This window comes from Oncorhynchus clarkii, chromosome 3 (assembly GCF_045791955.1).
Source record: "Oncorhynchus clarkii lewisi isolate Uvic-CL-2024 chromosome 3, UVic_Ocla_1.0, whole genome shotgun sequence".
Classification (NCBI taxonomy): domain Eukaryota; kingdom Metazoa; phylum Chordata; class Actinopteri; order Salmoniformes; family Salmonidae; genus Oncorhynchus; species Oncorhynchus clarkii.
Window position 1 is genome coordinate 4,656,499 of NC_092149.1, and position 21,306 is coordinate 4,677,804.

The 21,306-nt window shown below is 43.3% G+C and overlaps 2 protein-coding genes across 3 annotated transcripts in view; both read left to right on the forward strand.

Annotated features, from left to right (window-relative positions):
* The window catches only part of LOC139405648 (myosin regulatory light chain interacting protein b), a 29,933-nt gene extending 25,922 nt beyond the window's left edge, over positions 1–4,011 (forward strand). The window contains exon 7 of the mRNA XM_071148063.1: positions 3,809–4,011. Within this exon, the coding sequence (XP_071004164.1) occupies positions 3,809–3,991 (183 nt within the window). The 3' untranslated portion in view covers positions 3,992–4,011. The remainder of the gene's footprint in view (positions 1–3,808) is intronic.
* Positions 4,012–9,114: 5,103 nt separating this feature from the next.
* LOC139405649 (GMP reductase 1-like) lies at positions 9,115–19,395 on the forward strand. 2 transcript variants are annotated; one of them, XM_071148066.1, is made up of 9 exons: positions 9,115–9,478; positions 12,316–12,435; positions 15,035–15,118; positions 15,860–16,033; positions 16,261–16,342; positions 17,157–17,263; positions 17,499–17,541; positions 17,735–17,894; positions 18,553–19,395. In XM_071148066.1, exons 1-9 carry the CDS (start codon positions 9,392–9,394, stop codon positions 18,731–18,733), a joined length of 1,038 nt encoding a protein of 345 aa, XP_071004167.1. In that variant the 5' UTR covers positions 9,115–9,391; the 3' UTR covers positions 18,734–19,395. The 2 variants fall into 2 exon arrangements, with proteins under 2 accessions (XP_071004167.1, XP_071004166.1); XM_071148065.1 differs by having other exon boundaries at positions 9,184–9,478; positions 17,735–17,875; positions 18,552–19,395.
* Positions 19,396–21,306: the final 1,911 nt, after the last annotated feature.

Below are 21,306 nucleotides of genomic sequence, written 5' to 3' on the forward strand. Positions count from 1 at the left end.
CCATAACACCACCTCCTCCATGCTTCACGGTGGGAACCACACATGCGGAGATCATCCGTTTACCTACTCTGCGTCTCACAAAGACACGGCGGTTGGAACCAAAAATCTCCAATTTGGACTCCAGACCTAAGGGCAGATTTCCCCCGGTCTAATGTCCATTGCTCGTGTTTCTTGGCCCAAGCAAGTCTATTCTTCTCATTGGTGTGCTTTAGTAATGGTTTCTTTGCAGCAATTCGACCATGAAGGCCTGATTCACACAGTCTCCTCTGAACAGTTGATGTTGAGATGTGTCTGTTACTTGAACTCATTGAACGCATTTATTTGGGCTGCCATTTCTGAGGCTGGTAACTCTAATGAACTTATCCTCTGCAGCAGAGGTAACTCTGGGTCTTCCATTCCTGTGGTGGTCATCATGAGAGCCAGTCTCATCACAGCGCTTGATGGTTTTTGCGACTGCACTTGAAGAAACTTTCAAAGTTCTTTAAACGTTCCGTATTGACTGAACCTTTGTGTTGTCTTAAGGGTAGAAAACGACCCGCCACTCTGTTTAACAGCAGAGAGAACGCCCTAAATGATATTTTTTCAACTTGAAATTTGATGACTTTTTCCTAGAGTGACCTCAACATTATAAAAAGTGAAACATCGCCTTTGTTCATATTTCCATGAAAGCTGTTCACCACCAGGGTACAAAGATTGTCTTTGTATTGGCATTTTGGCATTTTAGCAGTTAAAGTCATTTACACACCACAAAAGACACACACACACACACACACACACACACACCCACACACAATGAGAAATGTAGATTCTGTGTGCTACTGATTGAACTCTAAAACCTTCTTGTGCACCTGCAGCATCTCCCCTCCACGACCCCACACATGACTCAAGTTCACAGACAAAATTAAAACAATTTCAGACAAAATAAAAATGTATTGAAAGCCTTGTTTACTAATGGGGAATGCAGACAGAGGCTATAAATGTATTGCAGATGACAGTCCCCCCAGCTCTCTCTTTGCTGAAGCCATGAGTGCACGTTTCAGTGCCCAACAGGTCATAGATCAGATTTTATCAGATGTCCAGGAGGAACTAGAGAACAATGATTTAGAAGAGGAGCAGGAATCTGAAGAAGAAGATGGGGAAGAATACAACCCAGAGCCACGATATATCATCTTCAGATGAAGAAGAAGATGGGGAAGAATACAACCCAGAGCCACAATGTATCATCTTCAGATGAAGAAGAAATCCCCCAAGCTGAAAGAGACATTTTTGTCAAATAACAGCAACATAACATGGTCCTTGTCACCATATGACAACCAGGGCAGGATGGCAGCACAAAATGTCATAATGATGACCCCAGGGCCCACAAGACATGCATGCAGTCAACATGTCATAAGGATGACCCCAGGGCCCACAAGACATGCAGTCAACATGTCATAAGGATGACCCCAGGGCCCACAAGACATGCAGTCAACATGTCATAAGGATGACCCCAGGGCCCACAAGACATGCAGTCAACATGTCATAAGGATGACCCCAGGGCCCACAAGACATGCAGTCAACATGTCATAAGGATGACCCCAGGGCCCACAAGACATGCAGTCAACATGTCATAAGGATGACCCCAGGGCCCACAAGACATGCAGTCAACATGTCATAAGGATGACCCCAGGGCCCACAAGACATGCAGTCAACATGTCATAAGGATGACCCCAGGGCCCACAAGACATGCAGTCAACATGTCATAAGGATGACCCCAGGGCCCACAAGACATGCAGTCAACATGTCATAAGGATGACCCCAGGGCCCACAAGACATGCAGTCAACATGTCATAAGGATGACCCCAGGGCCCACAAGACATGCAGTCAACATGTCATAAGGATGACCCCAGGGCCCACAAGACATGCAAGACGTGTGAGAGGAAAATGCACTTGTAACCCCACACATTCAAAGGGAGTCCCTCCCCCCACACATTCAAAGGGAGTAGCTCCCCCCACACATTCAAAGGGAGTAGCTCCCCCCACACATTCAAAGGGAGTCCCTCCCCCCACACATTCAAAGGGAGTCCCTCCCCCCACACATTCAAAGGGAGTCCCTCCCCCCACACATTCAAAGGGAGTCCCTCCCCCCACACATTCAAAGGGAGTCCCTCCCCCCACACATTCAAAGGGAGTGCCTCCCCCCGCACAGCAGCCTTTGCAGTGCTTGTGGCAAGTTAAGGAGATGGCAATTCTGCCCCCCAAAGGAGGACTGTAATACAAATACTCTGTGCTGCACATGTGAGAAATACACCTGCCAAGTCCATGCACACACACCTGCATACTGTCCTACATGTGCTAATTAGAGATGGTTGATTTATGTTCTTCACGTTTTTGTTTTGTATCTATTATCTTATTCTTATTTATTGTTGTTTCTACACCTTGTGGGTGGGGGCGATGGTTAAAAAAATGGGAGAAGACTAGTATTTTGTAGTTGAATTTCTCATTGTACAGTCCATAAGTATATATCAAAAAATCCAGATATTCACAAAGTTTGTGATGAATGACAGGGTGTTTCTTCAAGCAAAACACATTTAGGGTTTAAAATTCAATTAAGCTGCTTTATTTTAGGGGTTTAGTGAAGGCGGGTCATTTTTTTACCTTTATGACAAGGTGAGTATACAGAATGTTAAGACTTACACAAGGGTTAAAGTAATGATGGACTGTCGTTTCTCTTTGCTTATTTGAGCTGTTCTTGCCATAATATGGACTTGGTCTTTTACCAAATAGGGATATCTTCTGTATACCACCTCTACCTTGTCACAACACAACTGAGTGTCTCAAACGCATTATGAAGGAAAGAAATTCCACAAATTAACTTTTAAGAAGGCACATCTGTTAATTGAAATGCATTCCAGGTGACTACCTCATGAAGCTGGTTGAGAGAATACCAAGAGTGTGCAAAGCTGTCATCAAGGCAAAGGGTGTATTTTAAGATTTTTTTTATATTTGAAGAATCTCAAATATAAAATATATTTTGATTTGTTTAACACTTTTTTTGGTTACTATGTGATTCCATATGTGTTATTTCATAGTTTTGATGTCTCCACTATTATTCTACAATGTAGAAAATAGTAAAAAATAAAGAAAAACCCTTGAATGAGTTGGTGTTGTAAAACTTTTGACCGGTTGTGTGTGTACAGTATATAATTGTTGATGTATTTTGTAGTCTGTATTGATAGATACAGTGAAGAAGTGATTGAAATGGAGGAGAAGGACAGAATGGAATGTGACTCAGTCGGGGTTTGAACCACAGCCTCCATGGGGTTTATGTGTTCCAGGGGTGGCAGCACTAAACACTAGTCCCTGTTACACCATAACGCCATGTTCTAGTATCTTCCACTGTGCTGAATGAACTTTGAAGCTCCAAGTTAAACTTTTAGAGAGGTCATGGTAGTTGCCAGTTAATGAAAAGAGCTGGTACTGTTTTTTTCCCTTTTAAACAAATGAAGTGAACTGTTTGGCGAGGAGGAGTATGGGAGACGGGAGGAATGTTTGCAGAAACTATAGTTACCCTTCTTCCCATGGTTTATTGGCTGTCCTGAACCTTCTGTAGCCTGTAGGTCATAGGTTAAATGCCTGTAGGGCAGTACTGTCAGCTACTCTGTGGACACCGTTAATACAAGATTATATAGACTAATTCATCCAGATCTATAGGACTGTATCTTAACAATAAGTCTTTGATTCCTCACAAGTCACATCTATATACAGTGTTTTAATGTTAGATTAGCATATTATATTCTAATCAAATCTTTTGATCTCACCCCTTCAGGTGTGTCCGGTGTGTCGGTCAGAGGTGGACCATGTCCAACACATCTACCTGCCCACCTGTGCCAACCTGCTTTCCCTGGCAGTGAGCAGTGCTGCCCCCTTCAATATTCCCAGAGACCTGGCCACTCACCTCTGTTCCTCCAGAGAGTTCTACACCAGCACAGACCAGATCTGTCACACGTAGAATTACTTCCAAATAGCTATCATTGCTAATGTTAGCTAAAATCTGGAGGTCTCCCCTCAATCTTAGCTAGCTGGCTAACGTTAGCTAGCTAAAATCTGGAGGTCTCCCCTCAATCTTAGCTAGCTGGCTAACGTTATACTGCATCTAAAGTTAATCCGGCGACATCAAAATGATGATAAAATGGTTTTCCTACTAATTATTTGCCACCTTTAGAAATGTCATTGTGTTTTCAAGCCACAGTAATAAACTTTAGACCGAATATTCATCAGTCCCCAATGAGGATGCATTGAGTAGAATGTTCAGTTGGGCATCAGTCCCCAATGAGGATGCATTGAGTAGAATGTTCAGTTAAGCATCAGTCCTAAAACAAACCTTCAAAACAATATTGTGAAGCAACGTGCAAACCATAAATACCAGGGGTAGTGCTGTAGTAGTATACCAGTAGTAGTATACCAGTAGTAGTGCTGTAGTAGTATACCAGTAGTAGTGCTGTAGTAGAATACCAGTAGTAGTATACCAGTAGTAGTGCTGTAGTAGTATACCAGTAGTAGTGCTGTAGTAGTATACCAGTAGTAGTGCTGTAGTAAAATACCAGTAGTAGTATACCAGTAGTAGTGCTGTAGTAGTATACCAGTAGTAGTATACCAGTAGTAGTGCTGTAGTAGTATACCAGGGGTAGTGCTGTAGTAGTATACCAGTAGTAGTATACCAGTAGTAGTGCTGTAGTAGTATACCAGTAGTAGTATACCAGTAGTAGTGCTGTAGTAGTACTGTAGTAGTATACCAGGGGTAGTGCTGTAGTAGTATACCAGTAGTAGTATACCAGTAGTAGTGCTGTAGTAGTATACCAGTAGTAGTGCTGTAGTAGTGCTGTAGTAGTGCTGTAGTAGTATACCAGGGGTAGTGCTGTAGTAGTATACCAGTAGTAGTATACCAGTAGTAGTGCTGTAGTAGTATACCAGTAGTAGTATACCAGTAGTAGTGCTGTAGTAGTATACCAGTAGTAGTGCTGTAGTAGTGCTGTAGTAGTATACCAGTAGTAGTATACCAGTAGTAGTGCTGTAGTAGTGCTGTAGTAGTATACCAGTAGTAGTGCTGTAGTAGTATACCAGTAGTAGTATACCAGTAGTAGTGCTGTAGTAGTATACCAGTAGTAGTGATGTAGTAGAATACCAGTAGTAGTGCTGTAGTAGTATACCAGTAGTCGTGCTGTAGTAGTAGTATACCAGTAGTAGTGCTGTAGTAGTTGTATACCAGTAGTAGTGCTGTAGTAGTAGTATACCAGTAGTAGTGATGTAGTAGAATACCAGTAGTAGTGCTGTAGTAGTATACCAGTAGTCGTGCTGTAGTAGTAGTATACCAGTAGTAGTGCTGTAGTAGTTGTATACCAGTAGTAGTGCTGTAGTAGTATACCAGTAGTAGTGCTGTAGTAGAATACCAGTAGTAGTGATGTAGTAGAATACCAGTAGTAGTGCTGTAGTAGTATACCAGTAGTCGTGCTGTAGTAGTAGTATACCAGTAGTAGTGCTGTAGTAGTTGTATACCAGTAGTAGTGCTGTAGTAGTTGTATACCAGTAGTAGTGCTGTAGTAGTATACCAGTAGTCGTGCTGTAGTAGTAGTATACCAGTAGTAGTGCTGTAGTAGTATACCAGTAGTAGTGCTGTAGTAGTTGTATACCAGTAGTAGTGCTGTAGTAGTTGTATACCAGTAGTAGTGCTGTAGTAGTTGTATACCAGTAGTAGTGCTGTAGTAATTGTATACCAGTAGTAGTGCTGTAGTAGTATACCAGGGGTAGTGCTGTAGTAGTAGTATACCAGAGGTAGTGCTGTAGTAGTTGTATACCAGTAGTAGTGCTGTAGTAGTTGTATACCAGTAGTAGTTGTATACCAGGGGTAGTGCTGTAGTAGTATACCAGTAGTTGTATACCAGTAGTAGTGCTGTAGTAGTTGTATACCAGGGGTAGTGCTGTAGTAGTATACCAGTAGTTGTATACCAGTAGTAGTGCTGTAGTAGTAGTATACCAGAGGTAGTGCTGTAGTAGTTGTATACCAGTAGTAGTGCTGTAGTAGTTGTATACCAGTAGTAGTGCTGTAGTTGTATACCAGTAGTAGTTGTATACCAGGGGTAGTGCTGTAGTAGTATACCAGTAGTTGTATACCAGTAGTAGTGCTGTAGTAGTTGTATACCAGGGGTAGTGCTGTAGTAGTATACCAGTAGTTGTATACCAGTAGTAGTGCTGTAGTAGTAGTATACCAGAGGTAGTGCTGTAGTAGTTGTATACCAGTAGTAGTGCTGTAGTAGTTGTATACCAGGGGTAGTGCTGTAGTAGTATACCAGTAGTTGTATACCAGTAGTAGTGCTGTAGTAGTAGTATACCAGAGGTAGTGCTGTAGTAGTTGTATACCAGTAGTAGTGCTGTAGTAGTTGTATACCAGTAGTAGTGCTGTAGTTGTATACCAGGGGTAGTGCTGTAGTAGTATACCAGTAGTTGTATACCAGTAGTAGTGCTGTAGTAGTAGTATACCAGAGGTAGTGCTGTAGTAGTTGTATACCAGTAGTAGTTGTATACCAGGGGTAGTGCTGTAGTAGTATACCAGTAGTTGTATACCAGTAGTAGTGCTGTAGTAGTTGTATACCAGGGGTAGTGCTGTAGTAGTATACCAGGGGTAGTACTGTAGTAGGAATATACCAAGGGGTAGTATACCAGTAGTGTAGTAGTACTGCAGTATTGGTGTTGTAGTAGTAGTGTGCTACTGTATGAGGTGCTATATGACTGCATACAGTAGCATTCTGAACAGTAATTTCTCTGGCAACAGCTCTGGTGGACATTCCTGCAGTCAGCATGCCAACTGCACGCTCCCTCAACTTGAGACATCTATGGATTGTGTTGTGTGACAACTGCACATTTTAGACCGATCTTTTATTGTCCCCCAGCACAAGGTGCACCTGTGTAAGGATTGTGCTGTTTAATCAACTTCTTGATATGCCAGCTTCTTGATTATCTTGGCACAGGGGAAATGCTCATTACCAGGGATGTAAACAGATTTGTGCACAATTTGAGAGAAATAAGCTTTTTGTTCAATATATGTATACTTTACACTCCATTGTATTTTGATATCTTTATCTCTGCCATATACAAACGGTATATAAATGTGATGTCTCTGACCATAGTGTTGAAATAGTCATTACATTAGACTAGAAGAGTGTACCAGACCAGGTAAATAGTCTTTATTAGATTTTTTTTATCAGGGCCCATAGGGCTGTAATGAAGTAATGCACTATATAGGGTGTCCGTTGGGATGGATGTTCCCACTGTCTTCCACATATGAGTTACTCAATTTATCTTCTGGCCTGCAGCGAGTTCAAAAAATTTACCATACCAGGCCTGTTACCAGTCTACAGAAGTCACATTATTGCTTCTCATACCACCCGGCATCCCACTGCTGGCTTGCTCAGATCTAAACATGGTTTGTCCCTGGATACTAATGGAAGTGGTGTTGGAGGGCCAGTAGGAGGCACCCTGTCCTCTGCTCTAAAAAAAAATATCCCAATGACCCAGGACAGTGTTTGGGGACATTGCCCTGTGTAGCGTGTCGTCTTTCGGATGAGACGTTAAACGGGTGTCCTGACTCTCTGTGGTCACTAAAGATCCCATGGCACTTATCACAAGAGTAGGGATGTTAACCCTGGTGTCCTGGCTAAATTCCCAAATCTGGCCCTCAAACCATCACGGTCACCTAATCATGTATGAGCTGCCAATTGGCTCATACATCCTCTCCCCCGTAACTATTCCCCAGGTCGTTGCTGTAAATGAGAACATGTTCTCAGTCAACTTAACTGGTAAAATAAGGGTTAAAGGAAATGGAGAAGAATTCTCTACCAAAGCTCTTCCTTTCTTTTTAAATAGCTATTTACACCATGTACCTGAACAATGGATTTCAATTTGTTGATCAATGATTTCTGTCGTTAAGGTTCTGTTCTGTATTTAAAGCTGTGTTTTAATGAGTTGAAATTTTAAAGCAAGATTTCATATTTATTTTCAAGCATTAATAAAATATTTATTTTGTACTTAATGTTTCATTTGTGTGTATTTTCTATCAGTTGTGGACTAGTCTCAAGATGTCATAGAGATCCTAAAGGAGTTGTGTTTGCACTGAGCAATGCTGTTACTGATAACCTAAAGGGGGGGGGGGGCTGCCTTAATCAACATCCACGTCTTCAGCGCCTGGGGGAACAGTGAGTTAACTGCCTTGCTCTGGGCTGCTTGGCTCATTTAACACTATGTTACTTTTGTCCCCAACCCAGCAGCCATGGCAATGTGCCAAGCAAGAGACTGCAAGAGTGACATGTCAGTAACCATGTTTCTGTCACATTTTGAAAGATAACCAATTCAATACTTTAAAATGGTTGAAATAAAATATTAATTTGACAAATGTAAAAAAAAAAAAAATTGAAAACCTACACACATTGCTACACACAATGTGAACTACTGCTCATTTGAATAACTTTTTGTTGAATTCCTTAAAGTTAAGGTAGCCCATGGGATGCAGGGTGAAGATATCATAATTTGTTAAGGTGATCATTTGTGTTAAATACTAACTAAATGGAAAATGTCTCATTGTTGAATACGGTCCGCAGTCATTAGGACATTTCTTTGTGGGACTTTGGAACAGTTTGTATTTCAGCTGTTTCCTCATGAAATGAAACTCCCTTTCCCCACCTAGTGGTGTGGTTGGGTAATACACCCTATTTCATTATGTGATTCAGGTTCCATTTTCTCAATATTTGAGAAATTATTTTGATTATATAGTTGAGGATGATGAATAGAATGATACAATGAAGAGGATGACGATGACAATTTTATCCATAGGATAATAACTCATAGAATTCATGCAAAGTAATGCACAGAATTTGGCCTTCAGTGACCCATTAAAAAACCGTTTTGGGGTTTCCTACCTTGTGAATGTTTTAGTGTATATACCTCACCCCATCCCCTCTGAGGATGTTGACTGACTCCAGTACTTCCTGGTTCTGTCAGCAGCTGTGCTGTTCTCTGCAGTGATAGGTCCATCTGACATGAATGTGTGTCAGATGGCCAGTGACAATACCACTTCTACTAGTGCTGCAACTGCGGCAGCCTCCCTCTGCACTGCTCTCAGTTATATATATGAGAGAGAGAGAGAGAGAGACCAAATAAAGCCATAGGTGTGTGTGCTGCTGGGAGAGGAGAGCCTGTTAACATGCTATAAATATTTAATGCATCTGGAGGTTCAGGGTTGGCTACTGTCTGGGTCTCAGCAGACCACATCACAGGCTCTATGTTGATCTAGTGATTCATAGAATTATTGATTTATTGGACTGGGACAGGGATTGGACCATCCCGGAGGTGACAGGCCATCATGCCTCGGATAGACGTGGATGTGAAGCTGGACTTTAAAGATGTCCTGTTCAGACCCAAGAGAAGCAGCCTGAAGAGCAGGTCAGAGGTAAGGTGTTATAAACCAGCCTTTATAGCTGCTGTTGTAGATGTCTAATGTGTTTTGCCTTGTCAGCACAGAAAAGAGAAAGGTAGAGCCATGGTGGACTCCCAAGGGGGCCAAGAGCATCAAGTATTATGTTCAAATCTGCGTTGAATCACAAATGACATACTAACTAGCCCAAGCCAGCTGTGTTGGGTGGGTCAGTTGTGGAGGGTCAGTGATGAAAGATACCATAGGATTCCATATAGAACTGGTGATGTAGAGGATATCTGTGTAGAACATACACTATGGTTCCTTAGCTTGCTACAGCAGAACACAGTAACCTTCCCTGTGTGTGTGTGGAGGTCACCTTCCCATAAGCGGGGCTTGTATGGGCGTGTGTGTGCGCCTGTGCGTGCATGCTTGTGTGTGTGTGTGTTTGACGCTGAATGTTGGTCTTTGTGTGTGTGTGCATACGTCAATGTGTGTGTATATTTGTGCCTTCTCCCACTGCCTGCCTGGCACAGAGTTCACAATGTTCTGCCTGGCTAGCGCCTGTCAACACCTATACCTCTATGTGATGACATATGAGACATGACACGGCAGGATATGACACGGTGGGATATGAGACATGACACTCTCAGTTAAACGCTAACTAAATGGAATATGCCTTATTGTTGACAACAATCCACAGGCTGTTATTAGGACATTTGTGTGTGTGTTGTGTGTGCGTGTGCGTGTGCGTGTGTGACTGTTCCACAGCCTTTTTTTCAGGTAACATACCAAAAATAATCATTTATAGTTGAATGAACATATGAGACAAATGGAGAAAACCCATCACTTTAAGTCGGCTGAATTCTTTTCTTGCGTTTTCTCATATTAGAGATATTGTTGGGCCTACTAAAAAAGTCCAGGTAACACTTTGACTGAAGAGTTGAGTCAACTTAAACAAGGCTTTGGTACCAGTTACTGAATAAGGATTGGTTGAAACAACTACATTTGTGGGTGTTTCTATTTTATACATATATTTTTTTTACAGTACATGACATGAGAGAGTCAAGCTTGCACCTTATTCCCATATGGCATTATATTCCCTATATAGTTCACTTATTTTGACCAGGGCCCATAGGGGACAGTGAGTGTGACACTGAGTGGCACCCTATTCCCTATATAATGCACCATAGGGCTCTCAAATGTAGAGTACTATATAGGGTGCCATTTGGGACGTAGACAGAGACACTGTTAATCTGTTCTGTCCTACATCTGAAGTTCTATTTGCTTATTCTTTTAGGATTAACCCAGACAGGCTGATTCAGGGTGAACCCAGACAGGCTGATTCAGGGTGAACCCAGACAGGCTGATTCAGGGTGAACCCAGAGAGGCTGATTCAAGGTGAACCCAGACAGGCTGATTCAGGGTGAACCCAGACAGGCTGATTCAGGGTGAACCCAGACAGGCTGATTCAGGGGGAACCCAGACAGGCTGATTCAGGGTGAACCTCGACAGGCTGATTCACAGTGAATCCAGACATGCTGATTCAGGCTGATTCACAGTGAACCCAGACAGGCTGAGGTTCAGACTGATTCCTGATGAACCCAGACAGGCTGAGGTTCAGACTGATTCCTGATGAACCCAGACAGGCTGATTCAGGCTGATTCATGGTGAACACAGGCAGGCTGATTCAGGCTGATTCATGATGAACCCATTCAGGCTGATTCACGGGGAACCCAGACAGGCTGATTCAGGCTGATTCTGATTAACCCAGGCAGGCTGATTCAGGCTGATTCATGGTGAACACAGGCAGGCTGATTCAGGCTGATTCATGATGAACCCATTCAGGCTGATTCACGGGGAACCCAGACAGGCTGATTCAGGCTGATTCTGATTAACCCAGGCAGGCTGATTCAGGCTGATTCATGGTGAACACAGGCAGGCTGATTCAGGCTGATTCATGATGAACCCATTCAGGCTGATTCACGGGAAACCCAGACAGGCTGATTCAGGCTGATTCTGATTAACCCAGGCAGGCTGAGTCTCAGGCTGATTCATTGTGAACACATTTAAGGCTGATCTATGGTGAACCCAGGCAGCCTGATGCTCAGGCTGATTCATGATGAAGCCAGGCAGGCTGATGCTCAGGCTGATTCATGATGAACCCAGGCAGGCTGAGGAAACAATGAGACATCATCATCAGAGGATTGAGATCAAGGCTTTTTTTTAATGTGTCGTTTTACTGTAGTTGACACAATATTATGCTTTTAGCATATGGCCATACACTCACTAGCAGCCATTGGTTTGTTGATTAGTCATTGAATTAGATTAAAGGATGGATAATAGGTTATTTGTTGCCAGCATTGTCATACATTTTATCCCGGATGGAGAGACATCTCGGGGAGAAATATGAACATATGTATTTTTTTAATAGTTAAAACAATAAAATAATCTACTTCAATACCAGTGTTCTAACTTCTTTAAACCCTCAAATAGTTTCAATACAGGCCGTCAGTCTGGGGGCAAATCCAGCAAACATCACCCGTATGTTATACATTACCACAACTTAACTGGTCTTCCCAATCCTCTCATGTTATGTCAACTGTCCTGACTTCAGGCAGTATACCCACAACTTCTAATGCTAAACGTCTGTGTGGTTTCCTCTTCGAATCATGCATTTGTACCTTTTGGTGTTTTGATAGGCGTTCATGAATAAAATGTGTGATTTATTGGCTTGCGTCCCAAATGGCACCCTCTGTTCTCTATGTAGTGCTCATAGGGCTCTGGTCAGAAGTAGTGCACTATATAGGGAATAGGGTCCCATTTGGGATACACTAGGATTATTTATTGTTACTGTGCTCCCCTCCTCACAGGTGGACCTACGGAGGACGTTCACATTCCGTAATTCCAAACAGAGTTACCATGGCATCCCCATCATCGCTGCCAACATGGACACCACGGGCACCTTTGAGATGGCACAGGTCCTCAGCAAGGTTAGCACTGTACCGTTTGGGATTGTGCATTCCAAATGGCACTCTATTCCCAAATGGCACCCTTTTCCAAAATGGCACTCTATTCCCAAAATGGCACCCTATTCCCAAATGGCACCCTATTCCCAAATTGCACCCTATTCCCAAATGGCACCCTTTTCCAAAATGGCACTCTATTCCCAAAATGGCACTCTATTCCCAAAATGGCACCCTATTCCCAAATGGCACCCTATTCCCAAAATGGCACCCTATTCCCAAAATGGCACTCTATTCCCAAATGGCACCCTTTTCCAAAATGGCACCCTATTCCCAAAATGGCACCCTATTCCCAAATGGCACCCTATTCCCAAAATGGCACCCTATTCCCAAATGGCACCCTATTCCCAAAATGGCACTCTATTCCCAAAATGGCACTCTATTCCCAAAATGGCACCCTATTCCCAAATGGCACCCTATTCCCAAAATGGCACCCTATTCCCAAAATGGCACTATATTCCCAAATGGCACCCTTTTCCAAAATGGCACCCTATTCCCAAAATGGCACCCTATTCCCAAATGGCACCCTATTCCTAAAATGGCACCCTATTCCCAAATGGCACCCTATTCCCAAAATGGCACCCTATTCCCAAAATGGCACTCTATTCCCAAATGGCACCCTTTTCCAAAATGGCACCCTATTCCCAAAATGGCACCCTATTCCCAAATGGCACCCTATTGGACCTAGACTTTGTGCTCCGGTACCGTTTGCTGTGTGGTAGCAGAGAGAACAGTCTATGACTAGGGTGGCTGGAGTCTTTGACAATTTTTAGGGCCTTCCTCTGACACCACCTGGTATAGAGGTCCTGAATGGCAGGAAGCTTGGCCCCGGTGATGTACTGGGCCGTACGCACTACCCTCTGTAGTGCCCTGTGGTCGGAGGCCGAGCAGTTGCCATACCAGGCATTGATGCAACCCGTCAGGATGCTCTCGATGGTGCAGCTGTAAAACCTTTTGAGGATCTGAGGACCCATGCCAAATCTTTTCAGTCTCCTGAGGGGGAATAGGTTTTGTCGTGCCCTCTTCACGACTGTCTTGGTGTGCTTGGAACATGTTAGTTTGTTGGTGATGACGCCAAGGAACTTGAAGCTCTCAACCTGCTCCACTACAGCCCTATTGATGAGAATGGGGGCTTGCCCAGTCCTCCTTTTCCTGTAGACCACAATCATCTCCTTTGTCTTGATCACGTTGAGGGAGAGGTTGTTGTCCTTGCACCACACTGTCATGTCTCTGACCTCTTCCCTATAGGCTGTCTCATCGTTGTTGGTGATCAGGCCTACCAAACTTAATGATGGTGTTGGAGTCGTGCCTGGCCATGCAGTCATGAGTAAACAGGGAGTACAGGAGGGCACTGAGCACGCACCCCAGAGGGGCCAGCGTGTTGGATGTATTGTTACCTACCCTTACCACCTGGGGGCGGCCCGTCAGGAAGTCCAGGATCCAGTCCCAGGGTCCTTAGCTTAGCGATGAGCTTTGAGGAGACTATGGTGTTGAACGCTGAGCTGTAGTCAATTAATAGCATTCTCACATAGATGTTCCTTTTGTCCAGGTGGGAGAGGGCAGTATGGAAACACTGCTGGACACATGATCAGACCTGGACACATGCCATGGTAAAGGTCAGGGAGTTTCTATTGACCACATGATCAGACCTGGACACATGCCATGGTAAGGGTCAGGGAGTTTCTATTGACCACATGATCTGACCTGGACACATGCCATGGTAAGGGTCAGGGAATTTCTACTGACCACGTGATCAGACCTGGACACATGCCATGGTAAGGGTCAGGGAGTTTCTACTGACCACGTGATCAGACCTGGACACATGCCATGGTAAGGGTCAGGGAGTTTCTACTGACCACGTGATCAGACCTGGACACATGCCATGGTAAGGGTCAGGGTGTTTCTACTGACCACATGATCAGACCTGGACACATGCCATGGTAAGGGTCAGGGAGTTTCTACTGACCACATGATCAGACCTGGACACATGCCATGGTAAGGGTCAGGGAGTTTCTACTGACCACGTGACCAGACCAGGAAAAACTCCAGTGGTTCTGTTGTTTCTCTATCAACAACAACAACAACAAGTCCAGTCATCCCCAGGTCTGCTTCAGTGAAGTCTTGACAACCTGATGACCTGTGAAAGAGTAGCCAGGGTGATGACCTGTGAAAGAGTAGCCAGGGTGATGACCTGTAAAAGGGTTGCCAGGGTGATGACCTGTGAAAGAGTAACCAGGGTGATGACCTGTGAAAGGGTTGCCAGGGTGATGACCTGTGAAAGAGTAGCCAGGGTGATGACCTATGAAAGGGTTGCCAGGGTGATGACCTGTGAAAGGGTTGCCAGGGTGATGACCTGTGAAAGGGTTGCCAGGGTGATGATCTGTGAATGGGTTGCCAGGGTAATGACCTGTGAAAGGGTTGCCAGGGTGATGACCTGTGAAAGGGTAGCCAGGGTGATGACCTGTGAATGGGTTGCCAGGGTGATGACCTGTGAATGGTCAGTTGCCAGAGTACTAAGTAACGCTGTGAATTTCCGTTCTTCTTGTTTCTCTACATTCTCCTCTAGCAAACTCTCTTCACCGCCATGCAGAAGCACTACACTGTGGAGGAGTGGAAGGCTTTTGCAGCCAAGTTTCCAGAATGTTTGGAGGTTTGTAATAATCCCAGACAACAATGTTTGGAGGTTTGTAATAATCCCAGACAACAATGTTTGGAGGTTTGTAATAATCCCAGACAACAATGTTTGGAGGTTTGTAATAATCCCAGACAACAATGTTTGGAGGTTTGTAATAAACCCAGACAACAATGTTTGGAGGTTTGTAATAATCCCAGACAACAATGTTTGGAGGTTTGTAATAATCCCAGACAACAATGTTTGGAGGTTTGTAATAATCCCAGACAACAATGTTTGGAGGTTTGTAATAATCCCAGACAACAATGTTTGGAGGTTTGTAATAATCCCAGACAACAATGTTTGGAGGTTTGTAATAAACATAGACAACAATGTTTGGAGGACAGCTAGAATTGTCATCATACAGCATTTTCATGACCTCATGCAACAGTGGTGTCCCCAGGGTTTGAATAATGTATTGAATTCAGGAGTTGTTATGGAAATAGTGGGTGGCCCATGGTAATGTTTCTAACGCTTATAAGGACTAGTGCTCTGATTTGTTATGGGAGTGCTTATAGTAGCACCCATAGAAATATAATCGCTAGAACGGCCACCCCTTTACAAGTCAATGATGCCAGTCAAATCAGTTTACCAGTCAAGTTTACCAGTCAAATCAGAGGCTCCAGACCCGTTCTAATGATTCTATTTCTACGGTAGCACCTCCATCCTTCCAACCCTGGTTGTTCTCTCACACTGCCGCCCTGTCCCCGTCCCCCTCAGCACGTAGCGGTCAGTTCAGGCAGCGGTCAAGCCGACCTGGAGAAGCTGTGCAGCGTCCTGGAGGCCGTCTCTGACATCAGATTTGTCTGTCTGGACGTTGCCAACGGCTACTCTGAACACTTTGTGGAGTTTGTCAAAACCGTCAGGGGGAGGTTTCCCCAACACACTATAATGGTGAGGCCGTTCCATCAAGTTAACACAGCTGAACAGCTTTCCAAGACTTAATTTGCTTATGTCGTTTTAATTACTGCAAATATTCTAACATGTGCAATGTGATGTGCCATGCAATGTTAAACTATCACCTGTTTGGTAGTTAGTTGGTTTGGTAGCTGTATAGGGATTCTAAATGCTATGACTGTGTCTGTCTGTGTGTCTGTCTGTGTGTGTCTAACTGTGGTCAGGCTGGCAACGTGGTGACAGGAGAGATGGTGGAGGAGCTGATCCTGGCAGGAGCTGACATCATTAAAGTGGGTATTGGGCCAGGTGGGTCTGTTACTCTGGTACTCTGTCTGTTACTCCATCTGTTACTCTGTTACCCTGTCTGTTACTCTGGTACTCTGTCTGGTACTCCAATACTCTGTCTGTTACTCTGTCTGTTACTCTGGTACTCTGTCTGTTACTCCATCTGTTACTCTGTTACCCTGTCTGTTACTCTGTCTGTTACTCTGTCTGTTACTTTGTCTGTTACTCTGGTACTCCATATGTTACTCTGTCTGTTACTCTATTAGTTACTCTGTTGCTCTATTGCTCTGTCTGTTTCTCTCTTTTACTCTGTCGGTTTCTCTGTTACTCTGTCTGTTACTCTGTTACTCTGTCTGTTACTCTGTCTGGTACTCTGTCTGGTACTCTGTCTGGTACTCTGTCTGGTACTCTGTCTGGTACTCCATATGTTACTCTGTCTGTTACCCTGTTACTCTCTGTTACTCTCTGTTACTCTGTTACTCTGTCTGTTACTTTGTTACTCTGTCTGTTACTCTGTTACTCTGTATGTTACTCTGTTACTCTGTCTGTTACTCTATGTTACTCTGTCTGTTACTTTGTTACTCTGTCTGTTACTCTATGTTACTCTGTCTGTTACTTTGTTACTCTGTTACTCTGTATGTTACTCTATGTTGCTCTGTCTGTTACTCTATGTTACTCTGTCTGTTACTCTAGCACCCTCTTCCCTACATAGTGCACTATAAGTAGAGCACTATATGGAGTCATGAGTTCACCATGGCTCCCTTCAAGAGAGAACAATACTTCAGCTGAGTGCATTCAGCTCCTGACAAACTGACACGTCATGATTCCCCTCTAGGTTCTGTGTGTACGACGCGCATTAAGACGGGAGTGGGATATCCCCAGCTCAGTGCTGTCATAGAGTGTGCAGACTCCGCCCACGGCCTGAAGGCTCACATCATCTCAGTGAGTGACCTCTGACCTCAAGAACCTTCTGACATTCTGACCTCTTGGGTCAGATTCAGGAGGGTGCAACGCACCTGCACAATACATGTACATGTATCTACACAACATTTCTATCTGAACGAACCCAGGGGTTAAAGGTGCTGGAGCTCGGGTTACACCTGGCTTTCCCTTTGAGACATTAAACCACTGAACGTTCCACAATGTTTGCTCAATATGTTTTGTTTTATCTCACCAGGATGGCGGATGCAGCTGTCCTGGGGATGTGGCTAAGGCATTTGGTGAGTCCTGGTTTGATAAATCATACTATCATAGTGACATTGTGTGTGTGTCCTGTTCTTTATGGTGCCTGGTCATAGTAGTGCACTATATTGGTAATAGGATGCATTTGGAGCGCATGCATTGTGTTGTGTCACTCAAAAATACTGCCTTGCCTGACCCTCTCTCAACAGGGTTGTGTGTGTGTGATTCTAGGCGCTGGAGCTGATTTTGTGATGCTGGGGGGCATGCTGGCTGGCCACGACCAGTGTGCCGGGGAGGTCATTGAGAAGAATGGCAGAAAGGTCCAGCTGTTCTATGGGATGAGCTCTGACACGGCCATGAAGAAACATGTAGGGGGAGTGGCAGAGTACAGGTAAACAGTACTCATTAGGTGGGTGCTTATATCTGTCCTGTCTTACACATGGGGGGGGGCATATCCCGTTCTCCCTGAGACGCCCTCGGAGAGTGAGGTCAAAGCCAGGGCCCTGGAGAAATGAGTGTTAAGTGCCTTGCTCAAGGGCACTTCAACAGATTGCTTTCACCTTGCCGGGGTGGGGATTTAAAGTAGCAACCTTACGGTTAATGGCCCAGTGATCTAACCGCTAGGACAGTGGTTCCCAGCCTTCTTCGGTTACTGTACCACCGACTGAATTTAGCTCTGCCTGGAGTACCCCTGAAGTACCCCCTTGTGCATTTTACCAGAAGGCCTATGGTCTCATGAGTCTTCTCAAGTACCCCAGGGGGTCCTTGTACCCATGGTTGGGAACCCCTGCACTAGCCTACCTTCCGCCCACACTATATAAATACAGTATCCTTTCAGTTTTTCTTACAGTAACTTACAAGCAAGCGCACACATTTCCTTCACAAAATGTTCATTTAGTAGTTAGCTCTGGTCTGTTTAGTACAAAACTGTTGATGATGTCGAAGACCTAAGAAATCAATGTGCCTGATCAACCCAATGGAAAGACCATAGATTTATTGACAAGTTTTCCCCTCTTCCTCAATCCCTCCATACCCCTCTCCTCCTGCAGAGCATCAGAGGGCAGGACGGTGGAGGTACCGTACAGGGGGGATGTAGAGGCCACCATCAGGGACATTCTGGGTGGTCTGCGCTCCACCTGCACCTACGTAGGAGCTGCCAAACTGAAGGAGCTCAGTCGCAGGACCACCTTTATCAGAGTCACACAGCAGGCCAGCCACATGTTCACATAGTAGTAAATGGATGGACGGATGGACAACATAATCTTTCTTGTTTCCATTGTGCTGATTTAACTTAAAATGTAAAAGTGTGAATCTACAACAATATTTATGTGAATGCATGCGTTTTTTTGTTGCCTGTACACAATAAACAGAAAGAGGAGAAACAGAATGAAATACCAACCTGGACTCAGGGGTAGACGTAACATAGTAAACGTATATCTGTGACACTTCAAATAGTATGAAATGTAACGTTTGGCATGCTATTCATTTGTGGATGTCCATCTTCCATTTCGTACAATATGTTACGAATTTGCAAAACGGATGATATGTTATGAGTTCTAATTTCTTGAGGCTAAAGTTATCTAGGTGGCTAACGCTAATGTTAGCCAGGTTAGGGGTTAAGGTTAGGAGTTAGGTTAAGGTTAGGGGAAGGGTTAGCTAACATGCTAAGTAGTTGCAAAGTTGGTAAGTAGTTCCAAAGTTGCTAATTAGATCAAATTCTAAAATTGTCTGATGTTATTCAGAACACACAGCCTTTGGGTTGCTTGATGTTCATGTTTTACACCTACCCAACCTGACCAACCACTCTACTTTTGTTTTTTGTCTTAAGTAACCTTCTGTCTTATGTAACCATACCAAATGTAACATATTATAATAAATTTAGTGTTTCGAAATCTGGATTTACATTTACTATGTTACATGTAGTCTATGAGACCAGGCTGGAAAATCAGAGTGCTAGAGTATGTTATGTGTAGTCTATGAGACCAGGCTGGAAAAACAGAGTGCTAGAGTAAGCAGCTGCTCTGTTGCTCCTCTTGAAAGACGAATGACAGAATTTCAGTTGACTCTGTTATTTATTATTCTGAGTATACAGAGACAGTACATTTGTTCATGTGCTTTTGTGTTTCTTTAAACAAATTTGTTGAAATCTAAATGAAACATTTAAAAAAATAACCACTGAAATATTTTGTCCATAAACCTGCAAAAACTCTCTAAGAAAGAGACCATAGATCATACAGAACAGATTGGAGTATATCCTACAAATTAAACCGTAATACCACAGTTAGAAAAGCAACTTTGAAGTCTTCAATTCCTCTTGTTTCCTGTTTCCTGTTGTACATAAATGTATCTTACATATGAGGTACACAAAAAAGTTATTTCACAACCTTTTTTGGGGTTTGTGGACCAATGCATGAAAATGTTTTAAATCACAGATTGAACAATAATAACAATGATCCTATTTTGTATAATATCTACAACAATGTTTATATTTTAGCACATACATATCTCAGGGAAAAACAGTCAATGGGCGGTGTCTGTTTCTCTGCCAGTTCACCTGATTATTGGCAAGATGCAAACAACAGTCTAATAATCTCTATTTATTCTATTCTCTCCCTCCTCTCTCGCTCTCTCTCTCTCTTCCTCTCTCCTCTCTCTCCTCTCCTCTCTCTCTCGCTCTCCCTCCTCTCTTTCTCTCACTCTCCCTCCTCTCTTTCTCTCACTCTCCCTCCTCTCTTGCTCTCTCTCTCCCTCCTCTCTCTCTCAATGAATTTGAAAATATCCAATTGCTTTCTGTGATGATAAACAGTTTTATGATAATCACACACACACACCATTCCTGACTTCTGTAGTAAATACTTTATTTTGGCTGTAAGAAAAATGATAAATAGTATCATTTTAAACTGAAAGAAAAGAGAGACACCTGTTAGAATTCAGTCTAAAGTAAGTTGGGTACACGAGTGGGTAGTGAGGCCAGGTAGTTACAGAATGTAAAGAAATGTCCACATGCATGTGCACAGGTTCCTCTACTGTTGAACCTGTAGCACTGGTCCCTATTTCACTGATGATCTTGACTCTAGCTTTTTCACTTGATAGTACCATGATTTGCCTGAATTAAAAGTATGAAAATATACATTTTAATGATTCATGTCACGTGAAGATACAATGTATTCTTAGGTGACATATTGCAAGTTGAGGTTTGAGTTTTACATGGGATGTCATTCATACAAAGAACTGATGAAAGTGAATCAGAGACATTTTAGAGGGTCATTGGCTGTAATGATTTAACATGGAAAAACACAAACCTATAATTCAGGTATTGCACATACAACACAATTACAACTAAGTTAATTGGACAGGTTCACTATACCTGTAGTTCAATGTCAGTGGTTCCCCACTCCACCACCTTTTACAGTGTAAAACATTGTATAACGTCCAGAAGAACCACTGTAAAACGTTGTATAACGTCCAGAAGAACCAATGTAAAACGTTGTATAATGTCCAGAATAACCACTGTAAAACGTTGTATAACGTCCAGAAGAACCAATGTAAAACGTTGTATAACATCCAGAATAACCACTGTAAAACGTTGTATAACGTCCAGAAGAACCACTGTAAAACGTTGTATAACGTCCAGAAGAACCACTGTAAAACGTTGTATAACGTCCAGAAGAACCACTGTAAAACGTTGTATAACGTCCAGAAGAACCATTGTAAAACGTTGTATAACGTCCAGAAGAACCACTGTAAAACGTTGTATAACGTCCAGAAGAACCACTGTAAAACGTTGTATAACGTCCAGAAGA

What these genes read in the sequence shown, in the direction of transcription:
- LOC139405649 (XM_071148066.1), top strand. Translation starts at nt 9,392, where the DNA reads ATGCCTCGGATAGACGTGGATGTGAAGCTGGACTTTAAAGATGTCCTG. An exon ending in TGAAGGCTCACATCATCTCA is followed by an intron (nt 17,264 to 17,498) that starts GTGAGTGACCTC and finishes TTATCTCACCAG; the next exon opens with GATGGCGGATGCAGCTGTCC. An exon ending in GGATGTGGCTAAGGCATTTG is followed by an intron (nt 17,542 to 17,734) that starts GTGAGTCCTGGT and finishes GTGTGATTCTAG; the next exon opens with GCGCTGGAGCTGATTTTGTG.